This window comes from Archocentrus centrarchus, chromosome 11 (genome assembly GCF_007364275.1).
Source record: "Archocentrus centrarchus isolate MPI-CPG fArcCen1 chromosome 11, fArcCen1, whole genome shotgun sequence".
NCBI lineage: Eukaryota > Metazoa > Chordata > Actinopteri > Cichliformes > Cichlidae > Archocentrus > Archocentrus centrarchus.
Window position 1 is genome coordinate 10,144,259 of NC_044356.1, and position 14,321 is coordinate 10,158,579.

Below are 14,321 nucleotides of genomic sequence, written 5' to 3' on the forward strand. Positions count from 1 at the left end.
TTCATGTGATAGCAGCACCTGCAGGTTGGTGCAGCATCAAACAGAGGGGACAAACCTGGTTTGGGCCGGCGTTGGCCACGGGGCGGTAGTCCTTGGCTTTGTTGACAGAGAGGGTGGCCTGTGTCGAGTCTGTGGCTCCATCTGAGTCTGTTACTGTCAAACTGGTACAGAGGGAAGATGACGACACATTTATGGGACAGACACACCCACACAAGTGTGCAGCAAAAATTTAAATCTTTTTTGCTGGGGATGCAAGGTTCGGGCAAATTACTTATTTCAAAACATCTGCACTGGCCAAAATATCAAAGAAAAATGCTTGTTTTTTCCTCTATTGTAGCAGCGAAATATAAATCCTTATCATAAATAAAAAATTTTTAAAGACTTCCAGCCCTTATTCAAGCCATATTTGAATTAGCACAAATATAATCATGTAAATTTATGAAGATCATAACAGAGAAGCTGAGTAGTGAAGTGATGGACTTAATGTGCAAATACTGGCCAAACATCTCATCACTGCCCCCCAAACCTTTAGGTTAATGATGCAAAATTAAACAAATATAATCCAGTATTTTTGTTTGCTTTTGGAATTATTGAAAATCAGGACCTGCAATATGCTACTCAAAAACAAACTAAACCAAAAATCATTAAAAAACAAACAAACAAACAAACAAACAAAAACCCCCCCCATCAAAATCATTGCTGCAATAACCAGGAAAAAACTGGTTACACACACCAGGAATAAAGTAAAAACAATTATACAACACTGACTTTAGAAGTCGCACTTATTTGTCACAGCATGATTAAGCTTCCCAGCAAAAACATTTATAAGACACAGATGTTTCCCTCTTGTGAACAGCTCCACCTCTCCAATACTTCAAACCAGAGTAAACACCTGTATATTGTTACTGCTTTATTTGCTGCTGTCAGCATGTATATATTTTTTCCTGCTCCTCACCGCATCCAGGATAACACCAAGGACGGCAGGCAGTGGTTCCCTTAGTAATCGAAAGCAGAACATTTTGTCAAATAAATCACAAATCTCTCTCTCCAAAAATGATCCAGGAGAGCGCACTTCAAAAATATGAGCAGGTTTTGAGGGGCACCTACTCATCCACTTAACAAGGGCATATTAGAGAAACTAAAATGCACTCTTTAAACTGAGTCCTAAAGAATGGATTAACTAGTTTCCACAGGCATTAGGGACATTGCGAATCTGAGGAAATATTTTCCCAAACCTGCGCACAAATTTCCAACTCAATCTCCTCGTCTCATTAACATGGATGTGCATCGCTACTTTTTTTAACCTCCAAGTTAAATAAAATCACACAACAGCCTTCACTGAGTTGACCAACGTATTAAGAGATCCGTAAGATCAATTTCACTCGGCTCCATCTGTCTGCAGGCCAGCACTTCAGCAGAACAGGTGCGTGCTTTCAGACTATATAATTAATCTCGCTGAGATAAGTGCGGTCTCTGTGTACCTAAATGTGTAGTTCCCAGGCACAAGGCTGGTGAGGGTGAGTACAGGGGTGTCAGTAGAGACCTTCTCTTCCCTTAGAGGACCTTTGACCTCTTCCCAGTGCCACGCCACCACTTTATCATCATCAGTGCTCTCTGAAAAAGGGAGGACAAGATGATTTGGCCTTCCACTCTGTAACTGGTGTTAAATTGCCTGGCTGTGTGTGTGTGTGTGTGTGTGTGTGTCATGTGGGAGACTCACGGCTGCCGTCGATCACCGTAGAGCTGGTTGGCAAGGAGATCTCCTGGAACTTCGGGGAAACTACGGCAACAGGAGGCTTGTTTACCCGTGGCTCTGTCAGGTGGAAAACAAGGAATTAACTCGCTCACTGAGCTGCACATTAGCCATTTGTGACTGAGGCGGTAAGAATAGGTCAGAGAATACAGAGATACAACCGTGTGTGGGAGGAAAGCCGGTTCATCTTCCAGCAATAAGATTCAAGTTTTTTCCCTTTTTAAAAAGGTGGTAAATTTTTTTTTTCTGGCAATTTTACTATTTCGAGGAAAAAAAGCAAGGCAGTCAAACACACGGAGTCCCACTGCAGATGACAGCCACCTCACATTACTGCTTAGCTTAATTAGATCTAACACATAGATTATTACTACTGATTTTTTATAAAATAAACACAATGATAAACAAATATGGCTATGAATTAAAACAACCCAAACAGGTTACATCAAAATGCTATAAAGTTCTTGCAATTTGAATCCTAGTAAATCCTATTAAAAGCTGTTAAAAAAAACAAATACAAACATGGCAATGAAAAATAACATGAAGGCAACACAGAGGTGCAAAAAAACTGCAGATTCTCTAGTAACAATTTGAGGCTAAAAGTGAGTCAGTCCCATTAGATTCATATGTTATGTTAATATTATATACATTTTCTACACATCATGTGACAGAGGCACATGTGAGAATGTGTCACATGTCTGATGCAGTAAACATTCACATTAAACTGCCATCTCAAGTGACCTGAGTGTGAGAATAGTACAGGTACAGGTGAATTCTCCTGTACCTGTACTATTCAATAGTTGCAGCCCTAAACAGCACTGCATAATTTTGCAAATGATACACAGAGCATCAGCATTAAAATATCACTCATATGCAGCTTTAATTGATACTTTTTCTTATTTACAGCAGTTGCACAGTGATGGGTCGGCACGGTGGCACGATGTTCTCCCAGTGCCTGCGTGGGCTTCCTCTGGATTCCTCCCACAGCCCAAAGACGCGCTCATTAAGTTAACTTGGAAATTCTAAATTGGCAGTGGGTGTGAATGTCAGTGTGAATGGTTGTCCATCTCTGTGTGTTAGCGCTGTAATGGACCGGTAACATGACACAGCATGTACTCTGCCTTTCACTCGACCATGAGTCGGTTAAGTGATTAAGAAAATGGACTGAACAAACTGGAGGCAGAGCCTTCAAAACTCCTACAAAATCATGTTATGCCTACAATCACACTGATTTCTTGCGGTCATGTGAACAGTGAAATCTATTAAAATCTGAAGAAAAACAGTTTTCATGCCCACCTGGTTTGACTGTAACATTAACGTAACCTTCTCCGTGGGCGCCCTCCCCGTCCACAGTCACCTCAAACTCGTACAGGCCCACGGTCAGCTGAGGGGACACAAACAGTGAATCAGTCAACCAGAGAGGGAGGAAGCGATCCTTTTTGGTTACATGTTCAACAGAGTGCCACCTGCATGACTTTTTTTATAGCAGAAGATAAACATGCAACTGTGATCTGTACCTTGCTGAGTTTCAGTGTCTTGCTGTGCTTCCCCTCCATCTCCCCGCTGTAATCTTTGGGATGAGTTATCAGACGCCAGTCAAATGCATAGTTTGTCCCTGTGGAGAAACAAAGAAAAATAAATAAGTGCAATGGAATTTTATGCATTCAAATAAAATCTACACACACATACAATTTTTTTTTATCTTAAACACAGGAGCCTGTCAAGGAGGGATCAAGGGATTAACAAAATCATGATGTGTGTTCGATAATCTTTGTCAGGATGGATTTGAAATTCTCTGGCAAGTGTTCAGCATGACGTACAAAATGATGACGACGACACAGGTCAAGCACGGTTCAGCCCGTGCATTACTGAACAGCAAAAATAACACACAGCTTATTAATAATGGGCAATTAGTCCAAAAATGTCTGGACTGGGAACCCTCTAATAGCAAACAACCACCTATAGACCAGAAAAGAATTAGAAAGTCAGTCTCCGTGTATAATTTAGTTCCTCCTACACATTAATAACTCTTCAGGAAACTGATGAAATGCAGTTTCCAGAAAATAAACTGCATTATCTTATACATTGTTCCCACGGTCTGACCTTGCGGGGGCGTTGGGACCACATAGGCGTTGAGTTCAACCTCACTGCGGGGCAGCGTTACCTCCACACTCTCTCCTGCCGACACCACCAGCTCCCTCACTGTCACAGACACACAACACAGGATCAGAGATGTCAGAAGTACAGTATGGTAGGAGCATTTAACAGATGATAATAAATGGTGACCCCATTTATTATCATCTGTTAAATGCTCCTACCTGTTAAATGCTTATAAAATTGTGTTCCAGATCCAAATCCAGTTATTTAAAATAAAACATATTATTTGATTATAACCTATTGAAATAGATAGAATCAACCCTCAAGCAACCAACGTGGACTGGTGACTAAAATGACCAAGTTATATTTTAATACAGGAATGTTTTGTTCTGCTTTTTGTGTTTCCTCTGTTTCCTTTATCTATGACAGATGTTCTGAAACAACCAAATGTCATGAATCGTTTTTCAATAATCTTATGAAAAAAAATAAGTAAATAAATAAAACTGTGCAAACAACACAGCATTTTTGTGTTGGTTTCTCTCTTTGAGTGTAAATTCCTCCCAGGCCATCAGGAGGTGAGCAATCAGAACAGAGAGCTGATGATTCTCATCCATATCAGATATTGTGACATGATGCACCGATAATATCTTAGAAAAGCACAGTATCATTTTTATTTCATGACAATGACATCCTATTTATATCCACAAAAGCTGAATTATGCATGATATACTATGGCGCCATCACGCTGCCTGGCAACAACCTAGCAACAGGCTAAAATGACCTGTGTTTAACCTTTATGTACCTACACATTTTTTGTGAAAACATCCTGTTGTTTTCATGACAACATTTCATTTAAATACTTTTCTCAGTGTGATTAAGTATACCAGTTTGCCAACAGCACAAAAAGGGGAAATGCTGCAGCATGGGCATGTACTACTCATATTCTCACAAAACATGAATAAAATATTGATGGACTGCTGACTCTATAAAATTTTGTTCAACAAATTACAGTGAAATCGTCATCAGTCGGGGTGTTTTTCATCCTTTGTTACTTCCAGGCTTCTGTTTAAAACATCTTGTTTACAGAAGTGTAATATTTAAAATACTTTTATCATCCCCTTGGGGCGTTAATTATCTGCAACAGTCAATCTTGCTACTCTGTTGGCCACGGTTCAAAACATTACAATGTATTGATTAGAAGTTAAAGTCAGAGCCCATTATGTTGCCACACAACTTTCCTTGTGTGTAGTTGTAGGAGGAGTAGACTAACACATACACGGGAGGAAATATTTTATGAGTAAAAATATTACAACAGCGCTGGTGTCATAAATAACCCCGCTCAGTCACTTGGAGGAACAGAAGAAAAGTGATTTATAAAACAAGTCCTCCCAGAATACTGCTCAGTAACTACACATTTTAGATAGATGACAGATAAATTAGGGGTGTTGTATAGCATTGTTGAAGCTGCTATTATCAATTACATATCTACAATGAAGCCAATAAATGGATGACTGCTCATGAGACAGCACAATGATAAACAGACTGTGCAGCTTTATGGAGCGTTTCAGTGTCTTCGTCTTCATTCAGATTTTTTTTTGGTCCACAAATGCACCGTTTTGTTCTTAATGCTGACAGCAGGAAGTGTTGCAGAAGCAGCAGGCAGACACAAAACAGCGTACGCTGCCTGCAAAGCACCAACTGCACCAAGATTATGGAGCTGATTAACTCGTTGCTGAACAGATTGGAGCATTTAGCAGGTGAATACCAAAGATTTCCCTCAGAGTACATGGAGACTGCAGATGGAGCAAAAAGGAGGGTGGATAATGGATTTAAGTATGAAAATAGAAATGTGTCAGTACGTGACACCACGAGCACAACATTTCGGTGAAGACCCATTGGGTGGCCAGTACTCCAAGAGGAGTGATTTTTGGAAATTGTGGACAAAGGTGCATCGTCCTGGCACAAGCTCACTGGTCCTTCAGCCAGATGAGCTAAAAACTGTCAAATACACATTTGGACAGACAGTGTTAAACTTTTCGGAGAAATGTGGCCCAATTTTTAGCCTGGAGAATTCGTCAGATATTTTTTTTCAATGTGTTTAAAATTCAAGGAAGCAAGTCAACAGGAACATTCCTAATGAATGTTCAGCAGTGAACTCTTTATTTATTGTGTCTGCAGGTCACACAAAATTCACCAAAGGCTGCCATTTGCCCCTAGGCCATGCTTTAAGAACCCTGGTACTAGATGTTTCCTGGCTGGTAAACACCTCTGCCCTTCAACCCACCACCCCAGGTTGCAATTCAGGGTTTTTAAATTTACAATTTTATGGCCTTCAAGCCCTCACTGAGAAGAAAAATAATGGATGAATTTCCTCAGAAGCTACAAAGCTCCACCAGTGAAATGTGACATTTTATAATACCCATTTTCAAAATGCTTTATTATTCCTAGGGAAAACTGATAAACTATGGTGCACAATGGATTTCCCTTTAAAACAAACTGACTTGTATAAAGCAAAGCACAGCTGCAGTACTTCTATTGTTAAAGAAAGTCAGTGATGACATGAAATGTTTTGCCTGTTCCAGTTCAACTACGGTAAGTGCCGTTCAGGCCGAACAGACTGATCAAGCGAGTTAGTCCTGTTTGCAGAAGCCTGGCATCCCTCTCCCTCTTTCCCAACACATTCCTCCGGCTTACTCTCATTCGGCTTCACACCCACAGCACACCCCAATTTCATCTGGGAGAAATAACATCTGAGCAGTCGGCCATAAAACGTTCAGGCAAAGTAAACGATCTCATTCTGTTAAAGAGCAGAGCGGTGAAGATTCCTCTGTACATTTTGAGTATGTGAGGCTGAAATACTGAAAGAACAAAGCTGTTTTAAACCAAATTCAGAAAAGGAATTTTCCTCCAGCTCCACACCAGTTCAGTGCTGTTACATTATTAATCAGTTCATAGTTAATACATGAAGACATATTACTGAATGAGCTGGAAATAGGCGATGGCTGTTGGGAGGGGAATGTGACACCCACTGCTGCAGATGACTCCTCACTTACCGGCCTGTGTCGGGGTGGTGTTGATAACTGCTGAAGCTGCTGTGGGCGTGCTGACATCGCTGCCATTGGAAGACGCGGTAGCATCGACGGTGCCGTCGACTGTTGAGTTCTGCGGCTTTGGAGCAGGAGCCGCGTCTGAGCTCCCGTTGGTGATCTGGCTGATGTTCTTTTGGGTGATTTGGAGGAGAGAGTTGTTGCCAGGTGCTGCTGTTGGCTGAGCTGGATCCTGGTCGGAGCTTACCTGCAGACATAAATTAAAATCAGAAAAACAAACAGCAGATCTGCTTCTGAAATTGGAGGAGATTTAAGGACCCAGATGACAAATTTATGGGTTAATATCTCCGGAAATGTATTTGCACATCCTCCAAATTATCCACCACATTATCAGTTTAACCAACAAGTGTGGCTGCAAGGAAGTGGGTAGAAATGACTCAAGGCAGAACAACAGTAAGAGGAAGAAAATTTCCTGCTGTATAAAACAGATAGTGCCTTAGTCAGTATGTATAATTTGAAAACATTTGGTCCACCCCACTATTATTATTATTAGTACTAGTAGTAAATACTTTATTTAAACATAATATACAACAACTTAACATGCTGTACTAAAATGTAGCTGCATAGAGCTGCATGGAGTCCCGTAAAAACTCTCTCACATGACCGGCTTTCTGTGAAGTTACCGTGCTGATATGGTGTCCTGTGTGCCTTCTCTGGCTTCCTGTTTGCAGTGCACGGCGAATCTCTCGACGCTTCACACTGACAGGGACCTTAAAGTGAAGTTACAGAAAATACTGACATTAAGACAAAGATTCTCAACCCCCCCATCAATCTAATGCCACTCTATTTTTCCCAAATTTAAAAACACGCACACAGATTATTTTACTGAAAGGCTACCTTAAGCTTGGTGACCACCTGATACTGGCAACTGATGGCAGACAATTTTATCTAATGTTGGGACTACTTTTTAATCTGGCCCATCATGTCTACATTCGGAGTTTTCAGATTCCAAACAAAAGTTCACAAAAGGTTCGTTTTTTGTAATAAAATTAAATTCTTGTCTGATAGCAATATCATAATCAATGGCTGAATCATTTAAAAAGATAGAAAAATGCAGTTTCTTTAGAGGGAACAATCTCTGCTGTTACAGCCATACCTTGGAGAGCAGCTGAAGGAGACCGAGGGACTCCTCGTGAGGCTGAGGCAGGATGGAGATGGCGCAGCCTCCTTCGCGCGAGCAGCTAAGCAGCACACAGCGCCCGCCGAGGCTCCAAACAGCATTGCAGTTCGGCTCCAGGCAGCAGGACTCCCAACACGTTGCTCCAGCTCTCCCATCCGCCAGAGGGTACCAACCCAGGCTGATGACACTGCTCCAGTGGATCCCCAGAACTCCACCGGTGACCCGGCAGAGATTTGCTGACGCACCTGGACCAGGGCAGAAGGAAGGTCAATCAATCAATGATGGACTGTTCTCATGTTCAAAACTGGACTGAGGAAGGACAAATCCTTCTGAAACACTCTAATAGTTAAAAGAAGAGATCAATAAATATGATGCCAATTAAAGGTTTCACTGCAGAAACATTCTAGAGAGAGTTTAGAGTCTCACAGCAAGAACCTGGAGCGTGTCTAAACAATATACAGCAAACTGGTTAAAAAACAAAACGGTGAAAAGACAACTTGTAATGACACGGAAAAACAACTACAAAAAGACTTCTTTTTTACATCTAAATTATGCAACAAATTGAAAGGACGTCCCTAATTTTCTTCGCCACTTATCAGATCCACTATTAGTGCCACGATGGAGCCTATCCGTGCGGACCCTGGATCGATCCATGACTGTGTTAACCCAGAGAGAGACAAATCATTCAACACGGCCAGACCTCTGCAAGGTTCAAGGAGAAAGACTGCTGTGAGGCACCCCTGCTAATCACTGCACCACTATGCCAACCATGTGGGGTAAGAAGCTGAATATGTAATGTGCACCCCTGATGTCCACAGACTGTGGTAAAATCATCTGACCACCACTTCTTGTTGACACAGATATGTGAAGGCTAAAAATAACCCAAACTTATTACATAACCCCTCCAAAGCAACTAAGTGCCCAGAGAAACACAACAAAAACTATGAAATCACAGTGGCTGATTTAAAAGTTGGTGACACTTAGACAGTGACTATTAAATGAGTTTTTCAGTGACATGAAAAGACTAGAGACCAGGCAAAGTCTTTGAAATAAGTTTTTTTGCTAGGTAGGATGTGATCATATTGACGGCTATATCAGCGTTATATGTACAAATACAACTGACACACAAAACAAGCGAGTCAACACAACATCCAGATCATCTTAAGAATAAGTGCAACTTAAGGAGCAAGAGAGCCACTGTTTCTTACTGACTTTCATCGTAGTAATTAGTTCTGACAATCTTAGCTCCTTCTGTAGATCATTTCAGGATAAAAAGGGAAAATTTGTTTAAAAATATGTAAAAAATATCTCCACTGGGCTAAATTAAGACCAAATCTGACAGACTAAACACAGACCATTTAGGGTTAATAAAGGCCATGACTGGCTGACCAGATTTATCCTGGAAAACAACCTTCATGGACATCTAGTCCTTGGTTGATACAGTCCTCAAAATAAAATAAAATAAAATAATCAAAGATGTCACTGTGATGATGGTGACCTCATCGGACTGCCCCTGGGCTTCCCAGGCCTTTCACATGTTTCTATCAATTAGGGCACTGTCACAAAAGGGAAACGAGCAGTGACTTCCAGCCACGGCTAGTGAGCCTTTCAGATTCAGCTTTGACTGAACATGTCTGAGAAAAGTCGACAGGCAGCAGTTTAAGCACCCAGCCAAGGGAGCAGCAGAAAGAGGAAGTGCGGCTTTTCCCTGACAAAACAAGCCGCTGATTAAAAACCAAAGCACAGCGTTCAGTACGCACAAAGCTCTGCCCTCTGAGCCAGACATTATCAGACTCATATCAGCAATGCAGTGAGCTGGTTAGCTGCCCCAGTGTGTGTGTGTGTGTGTGTGTGTGTGTGTGTGTTCATTTTCAAGAGCACTTCTCTGGGTTTTAATGCTACTTTTAGTCAACCTTTTGTAGTGTCAAACGAGTTCAAGTCAATCACTCTATTGTCCTCGACAAGCAGTTTATTGTGCAGCCAGGTAAAATAAAAAGGGCACAACCTTTAAAATACCACTGTTACAGTAAGAGAGGGAGGAAAGAGAATTCATGTCACCAGCACAAAGAAGCCAAATGAGCACAGCTAAGTCAATGAACCAAGAAAGCTGCATTAAAACATAATGTTGTAATGCTTGTCTAGTAGGCTTTGAATGTTTACTTGTAGCAGCAGATCAAACACACATCCACACCTGTGTAATTAACCTACAGCCCACAGCATTCTCTGCAAAGGCTTTGTTAATGAATACAGCTCAAGAACTGGTTACTGTACTGTGCTTAATGGCTTCTGTGTATAAGCCTCTGCCTGCAGAGTCCAACACGCAATACAGAGACAACGAAATATTTTCTGTCACTGATCCTATTCAGTGAACCCTCACAAGGAGGCCTGCACGAGGTCCAGGTTATTTCTAACATGACGCACAGCTGCACATTAGAGGCTGAGCAACCCCACATTCCTTTATATCTTGGTAGGAATGGTGCAGTGATTTATTGAAAAGGGCAAACACTATTACATGGAAATATATAAGTCAAAAACAGATTTTGTTCAATTCTAAAGTGCTTGAAAGTCAACATTTGCTTTGACCACCTTTATACTTCATCACAGCCTGAACTCTTAGACAAGCTTTCTTTAAGTAGTCCTCAGGAATAGTTCTCCAGGCTTCTTGAAGGACATTCAAAGCTCGTCTTCCTTTCGTTCTGTTATCTGTCGAGATGATCTCACACTTTAATAATGTTAAGGTGCAGGCTCTGGGGAGGTCAATCCATGACAGTGTTCTATATATCCATCAATTATCTTCTGCTTATCAGGGGCCGGGTTATGAGGAGGCAGAGGCAGCAGCCTAAGAAGAGAAACCCAAACCTCCGTCTCCCCAGAGATAATCTCTCCAGTGTGTCCTGGGTCTGCCCTGGGGCCTCCTCCTGATAGGACATGCCCAGAACACCTAAACCCAGGAAGTGCCCAGAGTTAATGAATGTTAATAATAATTCAGTGTCCAGCATAACAACCGCAGGTCAGTGGCTCAGAGTTTTACTGGTCCCATGTATATTTTTACTGGCCTATGGGGCAAAATAAAATATTTTTATACATTTAAATATTAATATTTTATTTATATTTTACATGAATCTAAATTAAATATATCAAAATAATGTTTCTAAGGCATTGAAATAAATATGGACCAAAAAAAAAAAAAAAGAATCGTGACAAAGGGCAGCATTGGCTGAGTCCAACACCCAACGGAAATGAGTCCGACTTATTGCCGGCAATGGATATCCCGAGGGACGCAGGTGACACATGTAGACTGGATGGGCAAACTCCCACGCAGACTGGAATAGAAAATAAAGAGCTGGTCCAGTATTCCATGACCAGGATGAAAATCGCATTGCTCCTCTTGAATCTGAGGCTTGACTAATGAACTCTCCTTTCTAGCACCCTGGCATAGACCTTGCTGGGGATGCTGAGGAGTGTGATCCCACGATAGTTGGAGCAGACCTTCCAGTGCCCCTTCTTGAAGACAGGCCCCACCACCCCAGTCTGCCGATCGAGTGGCACTGCCAAAGATCACCATGCAACATTGCAGAGACATGTCAACCAAGACAGCCCTAAAACATCCAGAGCCTTCAGGAACTCTGGGTGAATCTCATCCACCCCAGGGGCCCTGCCAACAAGAAGCCGTTTAATAACTGACCTCACCCCCAGTGATGGATGAGCCATCCCCCTAGGTCCCCACACTCTGCTTCCTCTACAGAAGGTGTGTCAGTGGCATTAAGGAGGTCCTTGAAGTATTCTTTCCACCGCCCGACGATGTCCTCAGTTGAACTCAGCAGCACCCCACCCGCACTATACACCATGTGAGTAAAGCACTGATAGTGTTCTTTTGTGCATTTTTCTATCCAGGTGTGCTTGTACTGCAGTGTGTTTGGGATCATTGTCATGCTGAAAAATTAAGCTGCTCTCAATCAGACACTTTCCAGATGGAGGAACAATTCCCAAGTACCACTGGCTGAAATGCAGTCCCAAACCGAGACACAGCCTCGTGTTTTACAGATGGCTGAAGAAACTCACTGTTGTAACTCTGATCTCCTCCATACACACTGATGACAGTTTGAACCAAGAATTTCAGAATCACTCCATGAGACCTGTTGCCACTGATTTCTGTCCAGTCCTTGTGTAGTTTGGCATACCTCAGAATGGTTTCCTAATAGCCACCTTTCATGAGAACATCTCTGATGAGGCTTCAGTGAACAGTAGACTGATCAACTGGAAGGACAGGTGCATCTCTCAGGTCCTGCGTCAGGTCTTTGCAGGATTTTTTCCTATTTCTTAAGGACATGACTTTCAGATACTGTAAAGCAGCTGTAGACAGCTTTTAGGCCTGTCACTTCTTTTGTTCTCCACTTGTTCAGCTTTTTTTTAAAAACTTTTTAAATGACATGCTGCACACCATGCTGAGAAATGCCAAGTTTTCAGCTAATAGCCCTTTGGGAATCACCATGCAAAAAACCCCCAAAAAAGCAAAAACGATTTTTTATGCCTATCAAACTGTTATCTTTGGCATTTTTCATAGATTGAACTGAAGAAATGGGAACAAGTATGTCTTTTGCAACAGGCTGCTAGTAACAGTGCTTATAGACAATTTAAAATGGGTTCTTTGCCAAGTTGTCCATTTGTGTAGAAACAACACTGGTTCAGCCCTTGAGTTAGGTACCTTTTTATACTTGACTCATTCATAGGTCAGCTTTAAGAAGCTTACCAAAAAAAAAAAAAAAGGAAAAAGTAGCCAATGTCCAAAGGAAAACTTCCGAAAGCCCGGAGAATTATTGCTCAAGACCACTCTTTGTAAGCAAAATATAAAGAAATGAGGGGTGGCCCGAGAATGTTTAAAGTGCAGCCCCACATATACAGGTTCTTTAAATAATGAAGTCAGTTAATAATCTACCTTTTCCAAACTGAACCCTACACACAAATGGTAGATTTGTGGCATCTACCACCACTACATATAGAAGTAGTCTATATGTAGTGGTGGTAGATGCCACCACTACATATAGAAGTACTTGAAGAATGTAAAATAACTAAAAAAGGACCACTGCTGAGAAAAACAAAGAATTCATAAAATGCTGAGAATAAACTATAATAATATTCTTTTTTTTTTTTTTTATATGTTATTATTCAAATACAGGAAACACTATTTCTAGATTTTTTTAAGATAACATTCAGCCGAATGTGCATGGAGTGAAAGCTTGGCATGTCTATTAACGGATTATTGTGGCATCAAAAGGAAAACAAAAACACAGTTCATCAGATCATATCAGTCCCCGTTACAGCAACCGGTAACTGCTGCTACCATAGCAACACGAGAGCCAAGGGTGACTTTGGTGAATCCGTGCAACTCAAGTCTGGAAAAAACAGTTTTTACCTCATAGGAAAACGCACAAAGGCACTATGGTTTGCCAGAGAAAGGAAGGACCCTCCCTTTGGCCTCTGTTTAGTCATCCTACCCCTTGCTTTGTCCTCTCTTCTTCGATCTCCCACCACTCACTCACTCACACACACACACACAGTTTACTTACAGAGCCCCTATTGTCCTCTTTCACACTGTAACCCACTGAGCAGAGTGGCATCAGTAAGAACTCACACAGTAGGGGTGCCAACAGTCGTCCATCTCTCAGCCTCAGATTACAGGGACAGTAAACAACAAACAAGCTAAAATGACCTTAGCATGATAAGACACAAGGATGCAGACCCACCCTGGGTAAACAAAGGCATGCTAAGATGAGTGCCGGTGGCTAAACAAGCACAGATGTTTTTCTTTATCAGTTCTCCAGCAGGTGCTTCAAGGGTGGTGTTAGGTTTGTTTTACCTGTGGTTAGAGCCAAGAGCCAGAGGTAGGTCAGCGGTAGGAGGAGGAGGTGAGGTAAGCACCAGGTGAGTGGCTTGTGGTGTGCATAGGACATTTTCCACAAGGACCTGGGAAGCAGACAGAGGAGGACTGAAGTGCAGCTCAGTCAGTGTAAATGCTAACATGGTTCAATCTCACAAAACACCAAAGTTTGGAAAAATGTGTGTTGTGGTTAACTTTTCCTCTATCATTTATCATATAGCTTTAATGCGCAGCTCAAACAAGTTGACAAAGAATATATTTGATTCTGTCAGACAGTGTGGGATAAATAAAATTATTCTTCTCATTTTAAAAAGGTAGATTATGGTTTTGTCAGTGTATCCAGTGGATGTGAAGATACATCCCCCCCAA

General features: G+C 41.6%; 1 protein-coding gene across 2 annotated transcripts in view; it reads right to left on the reverse strand.

Moving 5' to 3' along the window:
- Positions 1–14,321, reverse strand: part of kiaa0319l (KIAA0319-like ortholog) — a 39,031-nt gene that overhangs the window by 16,712 nt on the left and 7,998 nt on the right. For both annotated transcript variants that reach the window (XR_004020563.1, XM_030740915.1), the window contains exons 4-13: positions 13,932–14,038; positions 8,051–8,319; positions 7,578–7,664; positions 6,901–7,141; positions 3,854–3,952; positions 3,268–3,365; positions 3,047–3,134; positions 1,721–1,813; positions 1,482–1,614; positions 56–161 (exon numbers count right to left, since the gene is read on the reverse strand). Coding sequence is in view for 1 of the 2 variants with exons in the window: in XM_030740915.1 (XP_030596775.1) it covers positions 56–161; positions 1,482–1,614; positions 1,721–1,813; positions 3,047–3,134; positions 3,268–3,365; positions 3,854–3,952; positions 6,901–7,141; positions 7,578–7,664; positions 8,051–8,319; positions 13,932–14,025 (1,308 nt within the window). In the remaining variant the exon portion in view is untranslated. The remainder of the gene's footprint in view (positions 1–55; positions 162–1,481; positions 1,615–1,720; positions 1,814–3,046; positions 3,135–3,267; positions 3,366–3,853; positions 3,953–6,900; positions 7,142–7,577; positions 7,665–8,050; positions 8,320–13,931; positions 14,039–14,321) is intronic.